Genomic DNA, 14,767 nt, shown 5'->3' with positions numbered 1-14,767 from the left:
GTGAGATCTGTACACCCAACGAAGTCAGATCAAAAAGTGAATATCGCGCTGATTTCCCACTTGCCGTGCCCATACGCGTTCCATAAGCGACTATGGATCGGGCCTCTTACCCAACAGAACGTCGCCAATAAGCCAGCATTTCAACGATCTAGCAAATGTATTAGTCAATCCGTGAATGGCCGTTTCTTCTGGTTTCATATCGTAATAGGATTGACAATCAGCATGAAGCACTTAATCACTGATGCAGCGAAAAAAAAAAAACGTGCGGGAAATAATATCACTTACTAGCCGCATCACATAGGGCTCTAGACTATTACACGTCATAAAGCAGCAGTCCGATTATCGCCTTCTAATTTGACCTGCGGGAGTGTCCGGCTCCTTGATGGGCCTGCGCAGTGCGCGAGGCCGCTCATCGCCTCCTACAGGCACTTTAGAGGAACTCAGGTCCAAATTTTCACACCGTATCCAAGTACCATCTCTCTTTCTTGCTGTGCTGACAAAATTGATCCCATCAGATTGTCCGCAGTAACCTGCAACCGTCTCTGGCCCAATCCCATCACTGACAACTAACTTCGTGACGGGTCGCGTGAGGTCGCGTGCTTCCCGGCTTCAACGGAAGAAAAGTCAGCTAGAGCTCAGCTGTCCTCGGATCAATAATTTTTGAACCATAACTCAAACTGTTCACTATTATTGCGGTTGAAACGTAAGCTTAATAATCAACCATAGAGAGGAGGCAATGAGCAGGACCCACTTATGCCTTTAGGGTATTAGTGAAGCTTCTTGAAAAACTACTGACAGTAACTAGTCTGCATATGCACTACAGTAATTGGAAGCCCACCCGGGGCCCTAATTCTCGTCTATACCTCTTTCGGCATCCCAATCGAACCTGGAAAACTGAATGCTTCGAACTAGTTCGGCATCTTCTTCACCTTCATGATCATCGTCATGATCAAGCAGACGGTGATGTGCGTCGTTATCATCATCTGACTCCTGCTCCTTTGTGGCGTTTTCAAATGAGTAATACAATTCTAGAACCTAGTGCCGTAATGATACAACTTACCGCAAGGTGCTCTCGACCTCCTAGGTTAGCCGCCCTAAGCTCGAAATTGACTCCATGCACAGAACCGCCTTCGTCTATCGCTCTTATGTTCCCTTGCGAGTCCAATGATAATTTGCCATCGATGGAATTGCGATACTTGTGGAACGTAAAAAGGGCAATGCCTACAGATCGGGTCATTAGAAATGCCGCAATCACATACTAGCTTCGAAAAAACGGACCACAAACTGTGACTCCGACGCCGATTATGTTGAGTGGCGTAAGCTCGTCTCCGAAAAACCAAGCCGAGACTGTAATTGTCGAAACTTCTTTGGCTATTCCGGCTATTGACATTGGCAGGACTCCGGCACGCTGGATAATGCTATTATCACATAATTAGTTGACCCCGTGGTGCGGAGTGCATGGGTCGTACACGTACTAGTATTCACTCATGACCATACAGAACGCCAATATACCGGGAGCCACCAGAAACAGGCCCGAACGCATGGTCGAGGATGTGTCCCGAAAGAATGGTGATGCAAATATCGTAAACCATCCTTCCCAGAAGATGCTTAGGACGGCTGTTGTGATGCCCATTGCAGGAGCTAGCCAGAATACAGTTGCCGCTGGATTATCTAGACCCAGATTCTTGTTCTTCATGAGGAGTTGCGTGAGGCTCCAGCGGAGACCTCCGAATGCGCTAGCGGTCATCACAAGCAAAAATCCAGGAAGAACAAAGGCCGTTTCAGACGCAACCATGAGAATCACCCCACCAAAGATGAGAAGGATGACGCCGACGAGTCGCAGCGAAAACACTTCCAAACGGAAGAAAAATGCAAAGAATAACACGAAGATGAGAGAAGACGACTTGCACATTGCTGTAGGCAATCAGGTGAGTTAAGCATCAAGTTATATATTAAGAATGAGGGCAGCGTCTGGGGAAGTTCAGAACTCACTGTAAAATGATAGAGTAATGGTCTTGAGTGATAGATTTGATAGACCGATGTCGAGACCGGTAGCAACAGCAGTAGGAACTGCCTTCTTGCTTCAAAGAGGCTACAATCAGATTCGGTGCCCAGTGAGGACACGGACTGCCCGACGTGTACTAACTGTTGCAAGAATACACGTACCCATAATCTTTCACAGACGGACTTCTTTCTGGGCGGAAATGATGCGAGAAACAGAAACGAAGTGCAGCAGCCAAGACAAACTGAACAAACATGTGCAAGGTAGTCACGAAGAGTGGATACGGAAATCCAAAGAGGTCTGGCGAAAACATCCACTTGTTGTACAGAGACAGTACGGTTGCGAATATGTACCTATGCGGCCGATACATAAACCTGCGTCAGGGGCCTGGCAGGAAAGTACACGTACCACGAAGCTATAAAGCACGCGTTAATGATGGCTGCTCTCCACCATATTCGCCGTTTCTCTGCAGGCGACGCAATATGGGATTCGTCGTGGGCACCCTCCCTGAAGTTTGATTCCACCGGTATGTATGAGTGGTGGCGATGAGAGTCACTTTCAGCATAGTTGTCCATGTACAGTGTGGCTTCAACTAGAAGCTTCTGAAGGCGCGGTACCGCGCGTGAAGTGTTTAACAGGCGTGAGAAATTTTCTTCGATTCCACAAGGATATCCAAAACCACTATTAAAAAGTATATGTCGACGTCCCTAACTCCTTGTGTCAACGGAAGTTCTTGTATGTTTGGCAACCCGTCATGGACTCATGGTGCTTTTTCATTATCCAAAGCGCCATATCCTTAAGCTTCCGCCAAGACATCCGGTAAACCATGTCACCCATAAGGAGCATTCTCTTGCGATTGCACACCGGTTTCTTGAGGGTCAGTGGGGGTAACACTACTACTAATCCCTGGGTAATCTCGCCTGACGCGACGGTTAGGGAAGCGGCCTCTGGTAAACATCTATCTCATACCATGTTCGCCAGTGATCATACTGCTTCTGATTGAGATATTCGCGCCATTCGTCTTTCTTCATCTCTGACCTGAATTGCGCATGCTGGAGCAGGTCAAGATGATGCAGCGCATGTGGGTAGCTAGACAAAAAGTATCGGTTGCAGCATAATAAACCGCTCACAAACCAAGTATAGACGAACTGTATGAACCTCGCATAATCCTTCTCTTTCCAATACATGAGATACTCCAGATAGTGTATGAATGCAGGTTGGTCGAGGATGTTCTGCTGTGCGAGAGAATGGAGGTAGTATGGGTTTGCCAGCGACTGCACGAATTCTAGCTCGAGCTCAAATTTTTCGCGATTGGCAGCTCGGGGATCATCTTCTGGCGTGGCTTGAGGCGATTGTGCAGGGTCAGAAGCCATCGTATCAAGCGGAGAAAAAGGCTTGTTATGAACACAAGCCATCGCCAAACAAGGTCACGTGTAAAACCAAGGCCTTCGACGCGGCTTTCTTTCTGCTTTACAACCGCGTTCAAGTTGTAAAACGATGTCGGACGAGGACTCTAGTGGCTGGCAACTTACAGAATCTGACCCTGGGGTGTTCACGTATGTCGAAACAATGACAACTGATCTATCTCACTCACGCAACCGGTCACAGAGAGTTACTGAAGAGGCTCGGAGTGCCCTATATCGTCGATGACCTTTACTCACTTGAACCAGAATCGCTGGCTGCACTACAGCCTTTACATGCCCTAATCTTCTTGTTCAAATGGTTCCCTGAATCACCAGACGACGAGCCCGGTGTGGGCGCTGGTCACTATGATTCAGATTTCCCGGGATTCTTCGCCCATCAAACTGTGAACAATGCTTGTGCTACGCTTGCTGTCGTCAACGCCCTGGGAAACATTACCTCTCTCACTGCTGGACCGCAATTCATGGACCTCATGAGCTTTACTACGGGCATGGACCCGCAGACGTGTGGGATGACTATCACAAGCGCGGATTGGCTTCGAGAAGCTCATAATGCCCTTTCGCCACCTAGTGCCATCTCACTGGATGGTCTAGACCTTCCAAAGAAGAGCGAAGAAGCGTACCATTTTGTCGTATACCTTCCGGTGCTGGGGAGTCTGTATGAACTTGACGGGCTGAAACCTTTCCCAGTGCGGCATGGAGAATATGATGAATCCGGTGAGGGATGGGTTAAAAAAGCAAGGTACTGAATGATACGCATTCATCGTGGTTCACTATTGAATTGTCTTGTTTTCCAGGGAAGTCATCGAGAACCGGATACACACTTACCCGACTGGAGCAGTGAGTAAACATATGGATTTTGTGTTCCATAATTTCAACTCATATTCTGCAGCTCGAGTTCAGCTTGCTCGCGCTTCGGGATGATCCAATACCTGAAATGAGAAGACGATTAGACGCTCTCCAGGGTTCAGCAAGGGACGCTGAATTGAGCGAACTTATGGATAGATTTTCCAATGAAAATTCCAAGCGCGAGCGTTGGGCAGTGAGTTATCTAGTGTTCTGTCGCCGACGCCACCCTTTTGATTTGATTTCCAAAGTTTGAGAACAGCTCGCGTCGCCATAACCACATTGGCCTTGTGCATGCTTTGTTATTGGCCCTAGCAAAGGCTGGAAAACTTGACTCGGCGAAAGCAGATGCGCAGAAAGTGATGCAAGAGCGCTTAGAGAGACAAAGAGACTCGGAGATGCATTCTTGAAAATGTATAGACATGGATTTAATACGTAGTCGCAGTAAGGGTTTCGAAGCTTTGACTTGATCTCACAGCTGACCTTGCGCGTAGTGCATTGAGAGCACGACACCTTTTTACCGCAGTATCACCATCACTTTGACTCATGATGAGAATAGAGATGCAGTGTGAATAATACTTACCATTGACCTCCTCGAGTTCACGTACACAAGTTTGTTGTTCCTGACGTTTTCCTTGCGTAACTTTGTTCTTACGTCTCAGCGGTCTTTTTAAATCGGGAAAGTCTGACAAGGGGGTTTACAAATAAGGCGAAGTGTTACCAACTGAAGCAGTGATCCTTGTGCACGATGAACACGCTCAGTCTCCCTCGAGTTGGAAGTATGGTGCTCACGATCGACTCCAGAATTGAACTGATGTCAGGTAATAATTCGAAATTTTTAATACCTGTCTGTGGCTGAGAATCCCATAGGTCACACAATGCCACTGCTTGGATTTGGCGTATATCAAAACTACACCACTCGAGCGTCAGTTCTTGAGGCGTTGCAAGCGGGCTACAGGTGATGACGGCATCCGAGTGACGTCGGTGATGTGTCCCTCATTGCAATGAACCATTGCAGACATGTGGATTCCGCCCAAGCTTACCGCAATGAAACGGCTGTTGGAGAGGCCGTCAGAGATAGCGGCATCGACCGAAGCGAACTTTTCATTAGTGCGTAACGGCGGCCCAGGAAATGAGGCTTCGATATCTTACCGAAATGTCAAGCGACGAAATGTATCAGTAAAAATCATGGATACGAGAGCACGTTGAAAGGCGTCGAAGAATCTCTTGCCAAGTTTGGTTTTGGTGAGTCACCCCTCGCCTCGTGTTTTTGAGCGAAACTCTAGCATTCTTACGTCTTTTACAATTCAAAATTTTACAAGAGTACATTGACTTGTTTCTTATCCATGATCCGTTTTCTGGCACTGAGCGCCGCCTAGCCACATACAGGGCTTTGCAAGATGCCCGGAGTGCGGGAAAAATACGCTCTGTCGGTGTTTCAAACTAGTGTGTTTTCTCCCCTCGGTTTATCGGTGGACGAGAGCTAGAGTTCGGTAACACACAGCGGAATCAAGCATTTAGAAGAGATTGCAAATGCGAAATATGATATGCCCGCGGTGAATCAAATTGAGGTATGTTGTTGTATTTTGATGAGGAGTTACACCCTGTTCATTGCTTCATGCTGGCAGCTTCACCCGTTCTGCCAGCAGCGGCCCATAGTGGACTATTGCCGTGAACACTCGATCGTGGTCCAAGCCTATTGTCCGATCATACGAGGGAAAATGGATAATCCGATCATTCAAACAATAGCACAGAATGTCAGTCAACGTTGCGATCTATGAAGCGCTACACCACATGTGACTGAATAATATTATATTTAGCATGGCCGAGACGCAGCCCAAGTGCTCCTTCGATGGTCATTACAAAAAGGGTTGGTCGCGCCATCTTTTTTCATCTTTCGAGCTGAGTTTTACGTTGGGTTTTTTTACAAACTTAGGTTCGTGCCGCTTCCCAAATCAGCAACGCCACAACGAATCAGATCAAACGCGCAAGTGTATGATTTTGAGCTTGAACCCGAAGAGATGGTGCAACTTGACGGACTTGACCGTGGAGCGGAAGGATGTATTAGCTGGAACCCTGTTGATGCTCCGTAATTATTGTTTTAATTTCCAAGGAGGGAGCGTCATCCAAGATGAGAGGCTTATCGATTAAATATAGTTTTTAACCCACGACATTAATTGTCACATGATCCTTTGTCGTCCTTCGTCGCTCAGAAAGGGTTACCACAGCGGGTTTCCTCGTTCCGACGCCTTTGGTATCTATCGATATCTATCATGAGGCGATGAGTTGACAAACAAGACGAAGCAGGCGAAATGAAATTGGACCAGTGTATCCACACCAACGCAACCCACGAGTGACCATGTGGTTGAGACTACTACCTGGGACTTATTGCGGGCAATGTTGCATAAAACTTAAAGTGAGCACTTAATTTCGATTGCGAGAAGATGACTTGATGCTCCTCGACCAGCACTGCCATTTGTAGGAATGCATCAGGATTGGGGAATTGGAACCCAAATCAACACTAATAGCACAACCCTCACACACAATCATTTTAGATTAATATAAGGTCAGTGAGACGTATTTCGTTGCATGGGATGTCATGATCTGGTTGGAGCGAGCGAATGGTACGTGGGCCCGTAGGTACTACGCAACTAGACCTCATGGTCGATTTTTTTGTTCAAGCTCAGCGAGTGCACATGCCAGCTCCACCGTGTTTGCATGACGAACTGGTTGATCATATCAATGAGCACTTGCAACGCGCTACTCGTACTACTAATAGTAAAAGCCTCGCCAGCTCTGGTCCAGGTGGCATACTTCTTTAGATCCACGTGGATCAGACTTTACTTTCTCCGATATAACTCCGACAACAACTATCCACGTTCTTACGTAAAATCATCACCCGCAAGCTAGCTCTGCACTCTAAATGATGGTTTAGGGGATTCCCTAGAACGTTTGAACCTTGGCTTTGTACTCATGATGCATTGATGATTCGAAGCTTCTGGTGTTTGAATGGCATCGCCGGCCGCGGGTGTTCGGCCCCGAATCTGCGCTCAAACTCAAGTTTTAACAGGCAATCGACTGAAAGTTTTCGAGTTTATGCTCCTGCCGATGGGATTGGAGCCCATTGTTCTAGATGGTGTAATCATCATTGTGGGGGGAGTGCATGGTCCGGGCACCGTTATTTCACAATGGATTTTGTATCTACACATTCGGTACGTTTGTGATTGCGAATCCAGTATACCTTTGATCCTTTCAGGATCTTGGACGATTTCAGTCCGTCCCACAAGGATCACCTTTAACTCGGGATCTTAAGCCTACCGGCTGTCGATGACCGAGACATAGGTCGAGCTTACCTCGCGGCGTTCTGACATCACCGTCTGTGACAGGAACATAGGCTGGTTTTCAACCTGACTGACTATAAATACGGACGGTGGTAAGCCTCCAGTTCTGCAGTCTGATTTATCGCACCGGAGAGCATATCCATTTCTTTACCGTACTCCATGGAAACAGAGCGGTTTTCACCCTACACCTCGCGCGAAATGCGGACCAATTCAGCACAACGATCGTCCTCCGTAGATTCTACAATTTTCACTGGTGCTAGCAACGATGTACTTTCCTTCAATACTTCTGCAACCATTGTCGTAGCAAGTGATGCCGAGAAAGTTCCTGTCACACCCGAGTGGTGGATGAGTAAGTATTTGCCCGTAAGTCTACTTTCTCCGGATTATACCTTCGACACGCTTACCGGCGATGCACACCACACCTGCAGGGTTATTCAGCTTCGCGAATGTTCAAGTTCAGTAACCCAAGCTCGTATAACTGGGCTAATAACCTACTTGCCGGTCTAGCGATCCTTTTCTATGTCAGTAGCTCCATGTTTCTCGCTTATCAAAGCTCATTAATCGACTAGGGTTATGACCAAGGGTACAACTTTCTGCATTTCCTCCCTTGAGTGACTGTTGAACGCATTGATGAGCAGGGTTATGTCCCAAGTTAATCTTAACGAGGATTACTTGAAAGTGATGGGCATATACCCTACGACGGGCAACTCACGTAACCTCGCGGCACTTGGGGGAATAGTATCTGTGAGTTGGAAAGTTTCTGAGAGTAGTCTTTCCTACATGTCTATCAGGTCTATTACGGCGGTTCCCTCATCGGAGCACTCCTTGGCGGTTCCATCGCCGACAGGTCGGGACGGATAACTGCCATAATATTGGGTGTCATTATCTCGATCATCGGAGCAGTATTTCAAGCCTCCGCTATGAACATCACTTGGATGTGCTGTGCACGAGTTGTGACTGGGCTTGGTGTCGGAGCCATCGACGCAGGTAAATAACCCGTTGGTCTTATCTTGATCCCCCACACTCATTTTCATCAAAGTCATTCCTGTCTGGAGCAGCGAAGTTTCTTCACATCAAGCGCGAGGAAGCTTTCTCGCCATTGAATTCTTCCTGAACATAAGTGGACTGTCATTAGCATATTGGATAGAGATGTCAGCCCATCCCAAACACCCTGTTGTAAACTGACGGTCTGATGTATTTGTAGATTTGCGAGCATGAACCACAATCAGGTTATGGCGTGGCGCACACCTCTAGCGCTGCAGGTTGTTTTTCTGCTCGCGATTCTCGGTTCGTCTGTGTCCTTTACCTCATCTCACTTATGTGAACCCACCGCAGTGCTCATACCTTTCTTTCCGGAGTCCCCTCGGTGGCTGGCCAAAGTTGGGCGTGTCTCCGAAGCACGCACAGTTCTGCAAGCCACTCGCAGCGACGGCGTCGAGGCCGAGCTCAGCGCCATAGTACGGAATGTGATGCACGACCGACAGCACACCGAGAACAACCGTTATCTTCGCATGATATTCCCGAGGACAAAGAGCCAGCGCGAGCTACGGTGGAGAGTTGTACTAAGCGTGTGGCTGCAGATTATGCAAGAGCTCGTTGGCATCGGAGTCATCACTGTCTACGGCAAAGCACTTTCTTCTCCCGGCTCTCCCTACTTCTCTGACGTCATATGCAGCCATCGATCTCATTCAGGGCGCTGGCTTTAGCCAAGACGAGGCAAAACTCTTGGCAGGGTTTAACAACTTGTCGTACATGTTTAGCGTGCTCTTTGCCGTGTTCACTTTGGATAGGTTCGGCCGGCGAAGCACGATGGTATGGGGGGCGGCTGGCATGGCGCTGCTTCTGCTTATTGGTGGTATCCTGGACAAATGTGATATGCGTTTACTCAGCGTCCGAACATCACTCATATCTCTTGATAGACGCGCAGACAGGAGGGCCCAATCAACGAGCATACGGCGCAGGTGTCGTAGCGATGACGGTGAGTAACCGATTCACGACATCGTGAAGTCATTTTTGTAACTCATGTGCCTTTTATTACAGTTCCTGTATACTGGCACGTTTGGCGCCACTTGGTTAGTAACTCCGTGGCTTTACCCAACTGAACTCTTTCGTGAGTGAGGTCATTTCCTTTGATCGATTTTGTTTTCTAACACAATGCAGCTACGTATGTTCGCGCCAAAGGAGGTGCATGGTCTGTTGTTGGATGGTCTATAGGTAATGGCATCGTGACTATGATTACTGTAAGTTGTTGAACAATTGAATACTGACAAACGAATAATGGATATTACTCTAGCCTTTCTTGTTTCAGGCAATCGAATATGGTGTACTCCTGCTCCTCTTCGGCCTCAACATATTTGTAATTCCCTTTATCATTTTCATGTGTACGGCATCCGTCTTGTTATTATCAATGAGATCCTATTGACGCGGTTCCATTTCACAGATCCGGAAACCTCAGGTCGTCCTCTCGAGCAAATTGATGATTTCTTCAGCAATGCAACATCTTGGAATGTTTTTACTGCGTCTAAACAAATACGGGAGCAAGGTTTCACAAACCATCAATGGACAAGGAAATACCAAGGCGGTTTTGAACACTCGAATACGTCGTCGATGACACAGGTGGTCAGTGGAGACGTAGACGCTGAGAGACATGGATGGGCACACAAGTTAAGGCGCCATGCTTCGGAAGCAGGACTCATGTAATAATGTTCTTTTCACAACGTGGATGAATTGTTCGTATACTAACGTACAAATGCTACAACATAATCGTGTGGTCCTATTCCGTCAGACAGACGCTCAACTCGCTGAGTTCGGCTTCACCAGGCTGCAAGCAGCTCGACAATGCACAAACCCAAACGTCCTCGAGATCTCCGCAAGCGGAAACCATGTTCTCTGTCGAACGAGTGAGCGCTAGTGTCATCCAGCGGAATTGAAGGATGTGGCATGTGTAAACATGCGAGACTCGAGTTAGTTTCTATAAAATAGATCCTAGCTGAGTATGTTCTGAAGAACCAACAAAGTTGGAGCACATGCTTATATAGATTTTTTCGTTGATGGTCTGTGCGTGGGGACTTTGTGTCGATACCCACAATATTAATGGTGCTCGATTTGGAAGGCAATACTACTTACATAAATGGTTAGTTGGCCCATCTGACAGCTTTCATCATGTCCACCGACGTCCTGTCGCATTTTGGGGTTCTTGACGAACTCATACAAGTCATCTACCAGGGCCTTGATCGATTTGTCGCGCTATCACAAGTAACGGAATCTGCATGGTCGATTTACCTAGGCCTCAAGGGACCGGAAGGCAGGTGGTGGCGAGGCTCCTGGTCAGCCACACATATCCTCAACATTACCGTTAGTGTCAAAGTCTTTTGACTTCCCCTTTACCCTGATCGTTCTCGTTCCAGGGCGTGCAATCAGGCCCTCAGGTGCTTGAGAACTTTGCTGAAAAGCTTCGGACAACGTTTGTAAACGGTGACCTCACCATTGGAGAATGGACTGAGGGGGAGTCTGACATCAACGTGAATATTACTCTTGATGCTATGGATTTATACCCAGGCCGACAACGCAGGACGTTTTATTAGCTCACGTTTGGGCTCACCGCCAAGCATCCACTACACATGGCTTTGAAATCACTATCCGCAGCTGAAGCTGCATCGCACGCAACTGCAGTGTTCACTGAAGTAAGGCACATGAATCGTTAGCAGCTCAATACTTTAACTCGTGTCAAGATCGCACTACAAGCCCAGTCCCGCAAATGCCAGCTAAACCCCCCTTTCCCGTCCCGCAACGTCATCACCGTTATCCCAGAGTCCTCCCACGCTAATTCAGGTCCGCTGCGTTCCTTTTTGTCAAAAGATTTGATGCGTACTATCGAGCTCATGACTCGTAGCCACGACCCTTGCGCCGAAGCGCACACCCTTGGGCCTGAGTCAAGATCCTGTCCCTGCTGCTGTCAATCCGGTGGCCGAACGTAAAATCAAAACTCTTGAGGCGGAACTTGCCCGTTCCAAAGAAAGGTCCCCGCCGGGTGATACGACATCTAGTAGTAAGCCTTTTTATTTAATGCGTGTGCCACGTACAGAAGGCAAAGCAGCTGACTCTACTTTTGGCAGAACCTTCAGCAAGCTCCCGACCTCCGAAGGGCGCATCTTTGGCTAACCCGAATAAAAAGGCAAGGAAGTACCAAGCTCTTGAATTCGAGAGCGATGAAGACTAGTTCTGTGTATGTCACATGTGCGGTGGGGCTTTAAACATATTCCGAGTTATCTCTGGCGTCTGGGCATTGCCAAATGGCCGGATCCTGTTCAAGTACTACTGCGGTGTTATTGACAACGAGTAAAACATTCATCAAGGTTGAGCTATCCATCTTCCAACTCTTAGTTTGCCGTAGTACGACTTGAATACGACAACGCATGTTGCGGTCCATCGTGCTCCAACGTTGATGAGGTTGTCATGATGAAAGGTTTATCCTAGGCATTCGGTTTACATAGCATGTTCCGTGACTTTACCGAATAGTTGGGCAATTCCCGAAATGGATCATAATTAGCGCTAAGCCTTATACACGTTTGCAAAAAACGCGCGACCCTAGTACCTTATATAAAGCTGCACTCCGACAGTTAACACAATACCCTTGACACCGATTTCTCTCGACATTCACCTATCAATGTCCCTCCCGCCTGGTTCTGCTGCGTTGCCTACCGCGCAGGTTAGCGGTAGCGCGCCGCCTATTGAATACATGTTCGCTCAGATTATGGGCGCAGTTCAGAAATCTGTAAGTCCCGTTTGTCCATGTAAGACACTCGAAAAAAACAGTCGCTAATGCACCAGTACAATAGCAAGCTGAGATATCTGATCTCCGGCAGGAATGCGCTGACCTACGGATGACGAATGCGAGCTTGGAACGACAGATCCGGGAAGGGTTTCAGGTGAGAGCAAAAGTCACCATTACACTTTGTGGATTCTCAAGTTCCAGGATCCCTTCCACTTGCAGCAACAAAACGGGAACGGAAACTATTACGCCAGCTCGCGCATGGGCTCTGGCTTCGTAACCCCCGTGCCCGGCAGCCCCCAACTCCGAGCCAAATCCCCTTTCCTATCCCCGCACAGTATTCCATCCCTCGTCGCCTCACCCACAGGTCACTTCCCCTCTCCGTTAGGTGATAATGCGGTCACACCATTCCAATTTGGCGTTCGTGACATTCCCGGGTTTTACGTTGTAATTCCCGCAGGAGGTGCTGGTACTCGGCTATGGCCGCTTTCACGAGAAGAACACCCAAAATTCCTTCTCGACTTGACTCTTAAGGGGCGTTCTTTGATCCAAGCCACTTGGGATCGTCTCCTCCCACTTTCGTCGCCCCTCCGCACTACTGTGGTCGCAGGTCCGGGTCATGTCAAGTCCATCCGCGAGCAACTGCCCGACCTTCTCTCTCACAACTTGTTCTGCGAGCCTGGTCCAAAGGATTCAATGGCAGCCATCGGACTTGCTGCGGCTGTACTTGCCAAACGAGATCCCAATGCCGTCATCGGTTCATTTGCAGCAGACCACATGATTTCAGGTGATGACGCCTTCCTATCAGCCGTTGCAGAAGCCGTAGAGGTTGCGAAAAAAGATTATCTCGTCACTATCGGTATTGCACCATCGCATCCTTCTACCGGGTTCGGTTACATCCGCCTCGGAAATAAACTAGGCATGAAGGAAGCTCCGAATGCGAGACTTGTTTCCAGCTTCAAGGAGAAACCTGATGCGCGCACTGCTGCTGCGTATATTGGGACTGGAAATTACCGGTGGAATGCAGGGATGTTCGTCACGAAAGCTACTGTCCTCATGGACCTTCTCAAGGACTATAAGCCCGACCTCCACGACGGGCTACAAAAGATTGCCGCTGTATGGCACGACGAAGCGTTACGCCAGACCGCTCTTAACGAAATCTGGCCCGAGCTTGAGAAGATTCCAATCGACAACGCAGTTGCAGAACCTGCTGCTGCTGAGGGCAAGGTTGCCGTAGTACCAGCGACATTCGGTATGTCCCCTACATTTCATCTTCATCTACAGTGACTGATATCGGACATCAGGTTGGGATGACGTCGGTGACTTCTCCTCGCTCGCAGACCTCCTGCCTGCAGAATCTAATCAACCTCGTGTCCTTGGGGACAGCTGTTTAGGTAAACAATATATTTACCTCTTCTTATCAAGTCGCCGTGATTGATTTTTTCATCTCCGTTCAACAGTGCTAACTGAACAAGTTGCGGGTGGAATTGTGGTTCCTGGCTCAGGGCGTCTTATCACGTGTCTTGGTGTTGATGATCTGGTTATCGTCGACATGCCCGACACGCTTCTTGTCACGACGCGTGCACGTTCGCAAGAGGTGAAGCGCCTCGTGAAGAAGTGCCGTGATGCGGGCTGGAAACAGCTCCTCTGAAGAATATCGTATTCTTGGACACTTGGAGAATGAATCGGAAACCAAACGGACTATATAGCGCACAAATGGATGCTCGTGGAAAACGGGATTTTTTGAATCTCACACGCTCATAAACTTTCTCTGAAACTGACTGTGAAGCTTATATCATACCTTTTTTCGAGGCCTTCGTTTAATCTTCTATGTACTTTTGGATGTGGTGTTCGTCAATGGGTACTTATTCGTTTTCCGATATGGACTGATTTGATGTTACACGTCATCAATGTTTTTGCTGCGCTTGTGATGGTTTTTTTGGGGTTTTGTAGTTACAATGCGACAGTAGTTGATCCGCACGCTGTGGCAGATACATACTGATGTTGATGCTCCCACGTCACAGCCAGTGAACGAGGAGATCGTCGTTGTTGTTCGAGCATAACATAATTCAATTAATATTAACATTTTACCTGTGATAACAGGTGATAGCCGAGAGCAGTCGTACTTGGCAAGATGTTAACTTGGTGTTAATGTCGAGTCGTCGAGCTACTCAACTTAACAGGGGTTATTCGTATGGCGGCAGACAGCGTGAGCTAGAAGGCAGGAGTGCAAAAATAAACTGCACCTATCTACGCGCCGTACTAAATGCTTATCAGTGTTCCCCTTCATTCAAGACCTGAAGGTCCGCAGACATCCGCTTCGGCCAGGTATCGGATAACATCGAGACGGCTCCTTGATAGATAAGAGAGAGGAATAGTTGAGATG

General features: G+C 48.0%; 8 protein-coding genes across 8 annotated transcripts; 6 read left to right on the top strand and 2 right to left on the bottom strand.

Annotated features, from left to right (window-relative positions):
- Window positions 1-429: 429 nt before the first annotated feature.
- On the bottom strand, window positions 430-2,815 carry DEU56DRAFT_560493 (triose-phosphate transporter family-domain-containing protein). The gene is made up of 7 exons (XM_041346813.1): window positions 2,411-2,815; window positions 2,167-2,355; window positions 1,993-2,081; window positions 1,476-1,914; window positions 1,279-1,418; window positions 1,061-1,221; window positions 430-996 (listed from the first exon to the last, which is right to left on the bottom strand). The coding sequence occupies exons 1-7, from the start codon at window positions 2,575-2,577 to the stop codon at window positions 847-849; spliced, it is 1,335 nt and encodes a 444-aa protein (XP_041204817.1). The 5' UTR covers window positions 2,578-2,815; the 3' UTR covers window positions 430-846.
- On the bottom strand, window positions 2,633-3,431 carry DEU56DRAFT_823584 (SOH1 family protein). The gene is made up of 3 exons (XM_041354211.1): window positions 3,152-3,431; window positions 2,972-3,091; window positions 2,633-2,922 (listed from the first exon to the last, which is right to left on the bottom strand). Exons 1-3 carry the CDS (start codon window positions 3,415-3,417, stop codon window positions 2,832-2,834), a joined length of 477 nt encoding a protein of 158 aa, XP_041204816.1. The 5' UTR covers window positions 3,418-3,431; the 3' UTR covers window positions 2,633-2,831.
- Window positions 3,432-4,966, top strand: DEU56DRAFT_823581 (uncharacterized protein). Its single transcript, XM_041354210.1, has 6 exons — window positions 3,432-3,558; window positions 3,611-4,165; window positions 4,221-4,263; window positions 4,316-4,465; window positions 4,521-4,713; window positions 4,764-4,966. Exons 1-5 carry the CDS (start codon window positions 3,500-3,502, stop codon window positions 4,677-4,679), a joined length of 966 nt encoding a protein of 321 aa, XP_041204815.1. The 5' UTR covers window positions 3,432-3,499; the 3' UTR covers window positions 4,680-4,713; window positions 4,764-4,966.
- Window positions 4,797-6,471, top strand: DEU56DRAFT_823575 (NADP-dependent oxidoreductase domain-containing protein). Its single transcript, XM_041354209.1, has 10 exons — window positions 4,797-4,881; window positions 4,954-5,090; window positions 5,140-5,227; window positions 5,288-5,379; window positions 5,434-5,514; window positions 5,592-5,715; window positions 5,774-5,840; window positions 5,898-6,026; window positions 6,090-6,139; window positions 6,206-6,471. The coding sequence occupies exons 2-10, from the start codon at window positions 5,018-5,020 to the stop codon at window positions 6,360-6,362; spliced, it is 861 nt and encodes a 286-aa protein (XP_041204814.1). The 5' UTR covers window positions 4,797-4,881; window positions 4,954-5,017; the 3' UTR covers window positions 6,363-6,471.
- Window positions 6,472-7,340, top strand: DEU56DRAFT_823565 (uncharacterized protein). The gene is made up of 3 exons (XM_041354208.1): window positions 6,472-6,685; window positions 6,737-6,893; window positions 6,952-7,340. Exons 2-3 carry the CDS (start codon window positions 6,891-6,893, stop codon window positions 7,177-7,179), a joined length of 231 nt encoding a protein of 76 aa, XP_041204813.1. The 5' UTR covers window positions 6,472-6,685; window positions 6,737-6,890; the 3' UTR covers window positions 7,180-7,340.
- A 407-nt stretch (window positions 7,341-7,747) lies between these two features.
- Window positions 7,748-10,619, top strand: DEU56DRAFT_973997 (uncharacterized protein). The gene is made up of 14 exons (XM_041359532.1): window positions 7,748-7,973; window positions 8,039-8,131; window positions 8,180-8,193; window positions 8,249-8,354; window positions 8,402-8,597; window positions 8,650-8,761; window positions 8,815-8,897; window positions 8,946-9,233; window positions 9,286-9,480; window positions 9,530-9,588; window positions 9,651-9,720; window positions 9,771-9,850; window positions 9,904-9,991; window positions 10,051-10,619. Exons 1-14 carry the CDS (start codon window positions 7,770-7,772, stop codon window positions 10,308-10,310), a joined length of 1,848 nt encoding a protein of 615 aa, XP_041204812.1. The 5' UTR covers window positions 7,748-7,769; the 3' UTR covers window positions 10,311-10,619.
- A 153-nt stretch (window positions 10,620-10,772) lies between these two features.
- DEU56DRAFT_743289 (uncharacterized protein) lies at window positions 10,773-11,829 on the top strand (the record flags this gene model as incomplete). Its single annotated transcript, XM_041348999.1, has 6 exons — window positions 10,773-10,964; window positions 11,018-11,131; window positions 11,195-11,293; window positions 11,342-11,460; window positions 11,543-11,655; window positions 11,726-11,829. 6 exons carry the CDS (start codon window positions 10,773-10,775, stop codon window positions 11,827-11,829), a joined length of 741 nt encoding a protein of 246 aa, XP_041204811.1.
- A 286-nt stretch (window positions 11,830-12,115) lies between these two features.
- DEU56DRAFT_560440 (nucleotide-diphospho-sugar transferase) lies at window positions 12,116-14,155 on the top strand. Its single transcript, XM_041346812.1, has 5 exons — window positions 12,116-12,384; window positions 12,449-12,538; window positions 12,586-13,633; window positions 13,686-13,775; window positions 13,842-14,155. Exons 1-5 carry the CDS (start codon window positions 12,277-12,279, stop codon window positions 14,030-14,032), a joined length of 1,527 nt encoding a protein of 508 aa, XP_041204810.1. The 5' UTR covers window positions 12,116-12,276; the 3' UTR covers window positions 14,033-14,155.
- The last annotated feature ends 612 nt before the right edge of the window (window positions 14,156-14,767 follow it).

This window comes from Suillus clintonianus (genome assembly GCF_016758775.1).
Source record: "Suillus clintonianus strain FC179 chromosome Unknown DEU56scaffold_82, whole genome shotgun sequence".
NCBI lineage: Eukaryota > Fungi > Basidiomycota > Agaricomycetes > Boletales > Suillaceae > Suillus > Suillus clintonianus.
Note: the sequence above shows the minus strand (reverse complement) of the source record. Positions and strands in the feature narration are given on the sequence as shown.

Coding starts and splice junctions, on each gene's coding strand:
- DEU56DRAFT_560493 (XM_041346813.1), bottom strand. CDS start 2,577: ATGGACAACTATGCTGAAAGTGACTCTCATCGCCACCACTCATACATA. Junction 2,082..2,166: donor CCGTCTGTGAAAGATTATGG/GTACGTGTATTC, acceptor GCCTCTTTGAAG/CAAGAAGGCAGTTCCTACTG. Junction 1,419..1,475: donor ATGGTCATGAGTGAATACTA/GTACGTGTACGA, acceptor ATGTGATAATAG/CATTATCCAGCGTGCCGGAG.
- DEU56DRAFT_823584 (XM_041354211.1), bottom strand. CDS start 3,417: ATGGCTTGTGTTCATAACAAGCCTTTTTCTCCGCTTGATACGATGGCT. Junction 3,092..3,151: donor GATTATGCGAGGTTCATACA/GTTCGTCTATAC, acceptor CTTTTTGTCTAG/CTACCCACATGCGCTGCATC. Junction 2,923..2,971: donor TATGATCACTGGCGAACATG/GTATGAGATAGA, acceptor CCGTCGCGTCAG/GCGAGATTACCCAGGGATTA.
- DEU56DRAFT_823581 (XM_041354210.1), top strand. CDS start 3,500: ATGTCGGACGAGGACTCTAGTGGCTGGCAACTTACAGAATCTGACCCT. Junction 3,559..3,610: donor TCTGACCCTGGGGTGTTCAC/GTATGTCGAAAC, acceptor AACCGGTCACAG/AGAGTTACTGAAGAGGCTCG. Junction 4,166..4,220: donor GGATGGGTTAAAAAAGCAAG/GTACTGAATGAT, acceptor CTTGTTTTCCAG/GGAAGTCATCGAGAACCGGA.
- DEU56DRAFT_823575 (XM_041354209.1), top strand. CDS start 5,018: ATGAACACGCTCAGTCTCCCTCGAGTTGGAAGTATGGTGCTCACGATC. Junction 5,091..5,139: donor CAGAATTGAACTGATGTCAG/GTAATAATTCGA, acceptor AGAATCCCATAG/GTCACACAATGCCACTGCTT. Junction 6,140..6,205: donor CGATGGTCATTACAAAAAGG/GTTGGTCGCGCC, acceptor TTACAAACTTAG/GTTCGTGCCGCTTCCCAAAT.
- DEU56DRAFT_973997 (XM_041359532.1), top strand. CDS start 7,770: ATGGAAACAGAGCGGTTTTCACCCTACACCTCGCGCGAAATGCGGACC. Junction 8,598..8,649: donor TGTCGGAGCCATCGACGCAG/GTAAATAACCCG, acceptor TTTTCATCAAAG/TCATTCCTGTCTGGAGCAGC. Junction 8,762..8,814: donor TTAGCATATTGGATAGAGAT/GTCAGCCCATCC, acceptor ATGTATTTGTAG/ATTTGCGAGCATGAACCACA.
- DEU56DRAFT_560440 (XM_041346812.1), top strand. CDS start 12,277: ATGTCCCTCCCGCCTGGTTCTGCTGCGTTGCCTACCGCGCAGGTTAGC. Junction 12,385..12,448: donor TGGGCGCAGTTCAGAAATCT/GTAAGTCCCGTT, acceptor CCAGTACAATAG/CAAGCTGAGATATCTGATCT. Junction 12,539..12,585: donor AGATCCGGGAAGGGTTTCAG/GTGAGAGCAAAA, acceptor CTCAAGTTCCAG/GATCCCTTCCACTTGCAGCA.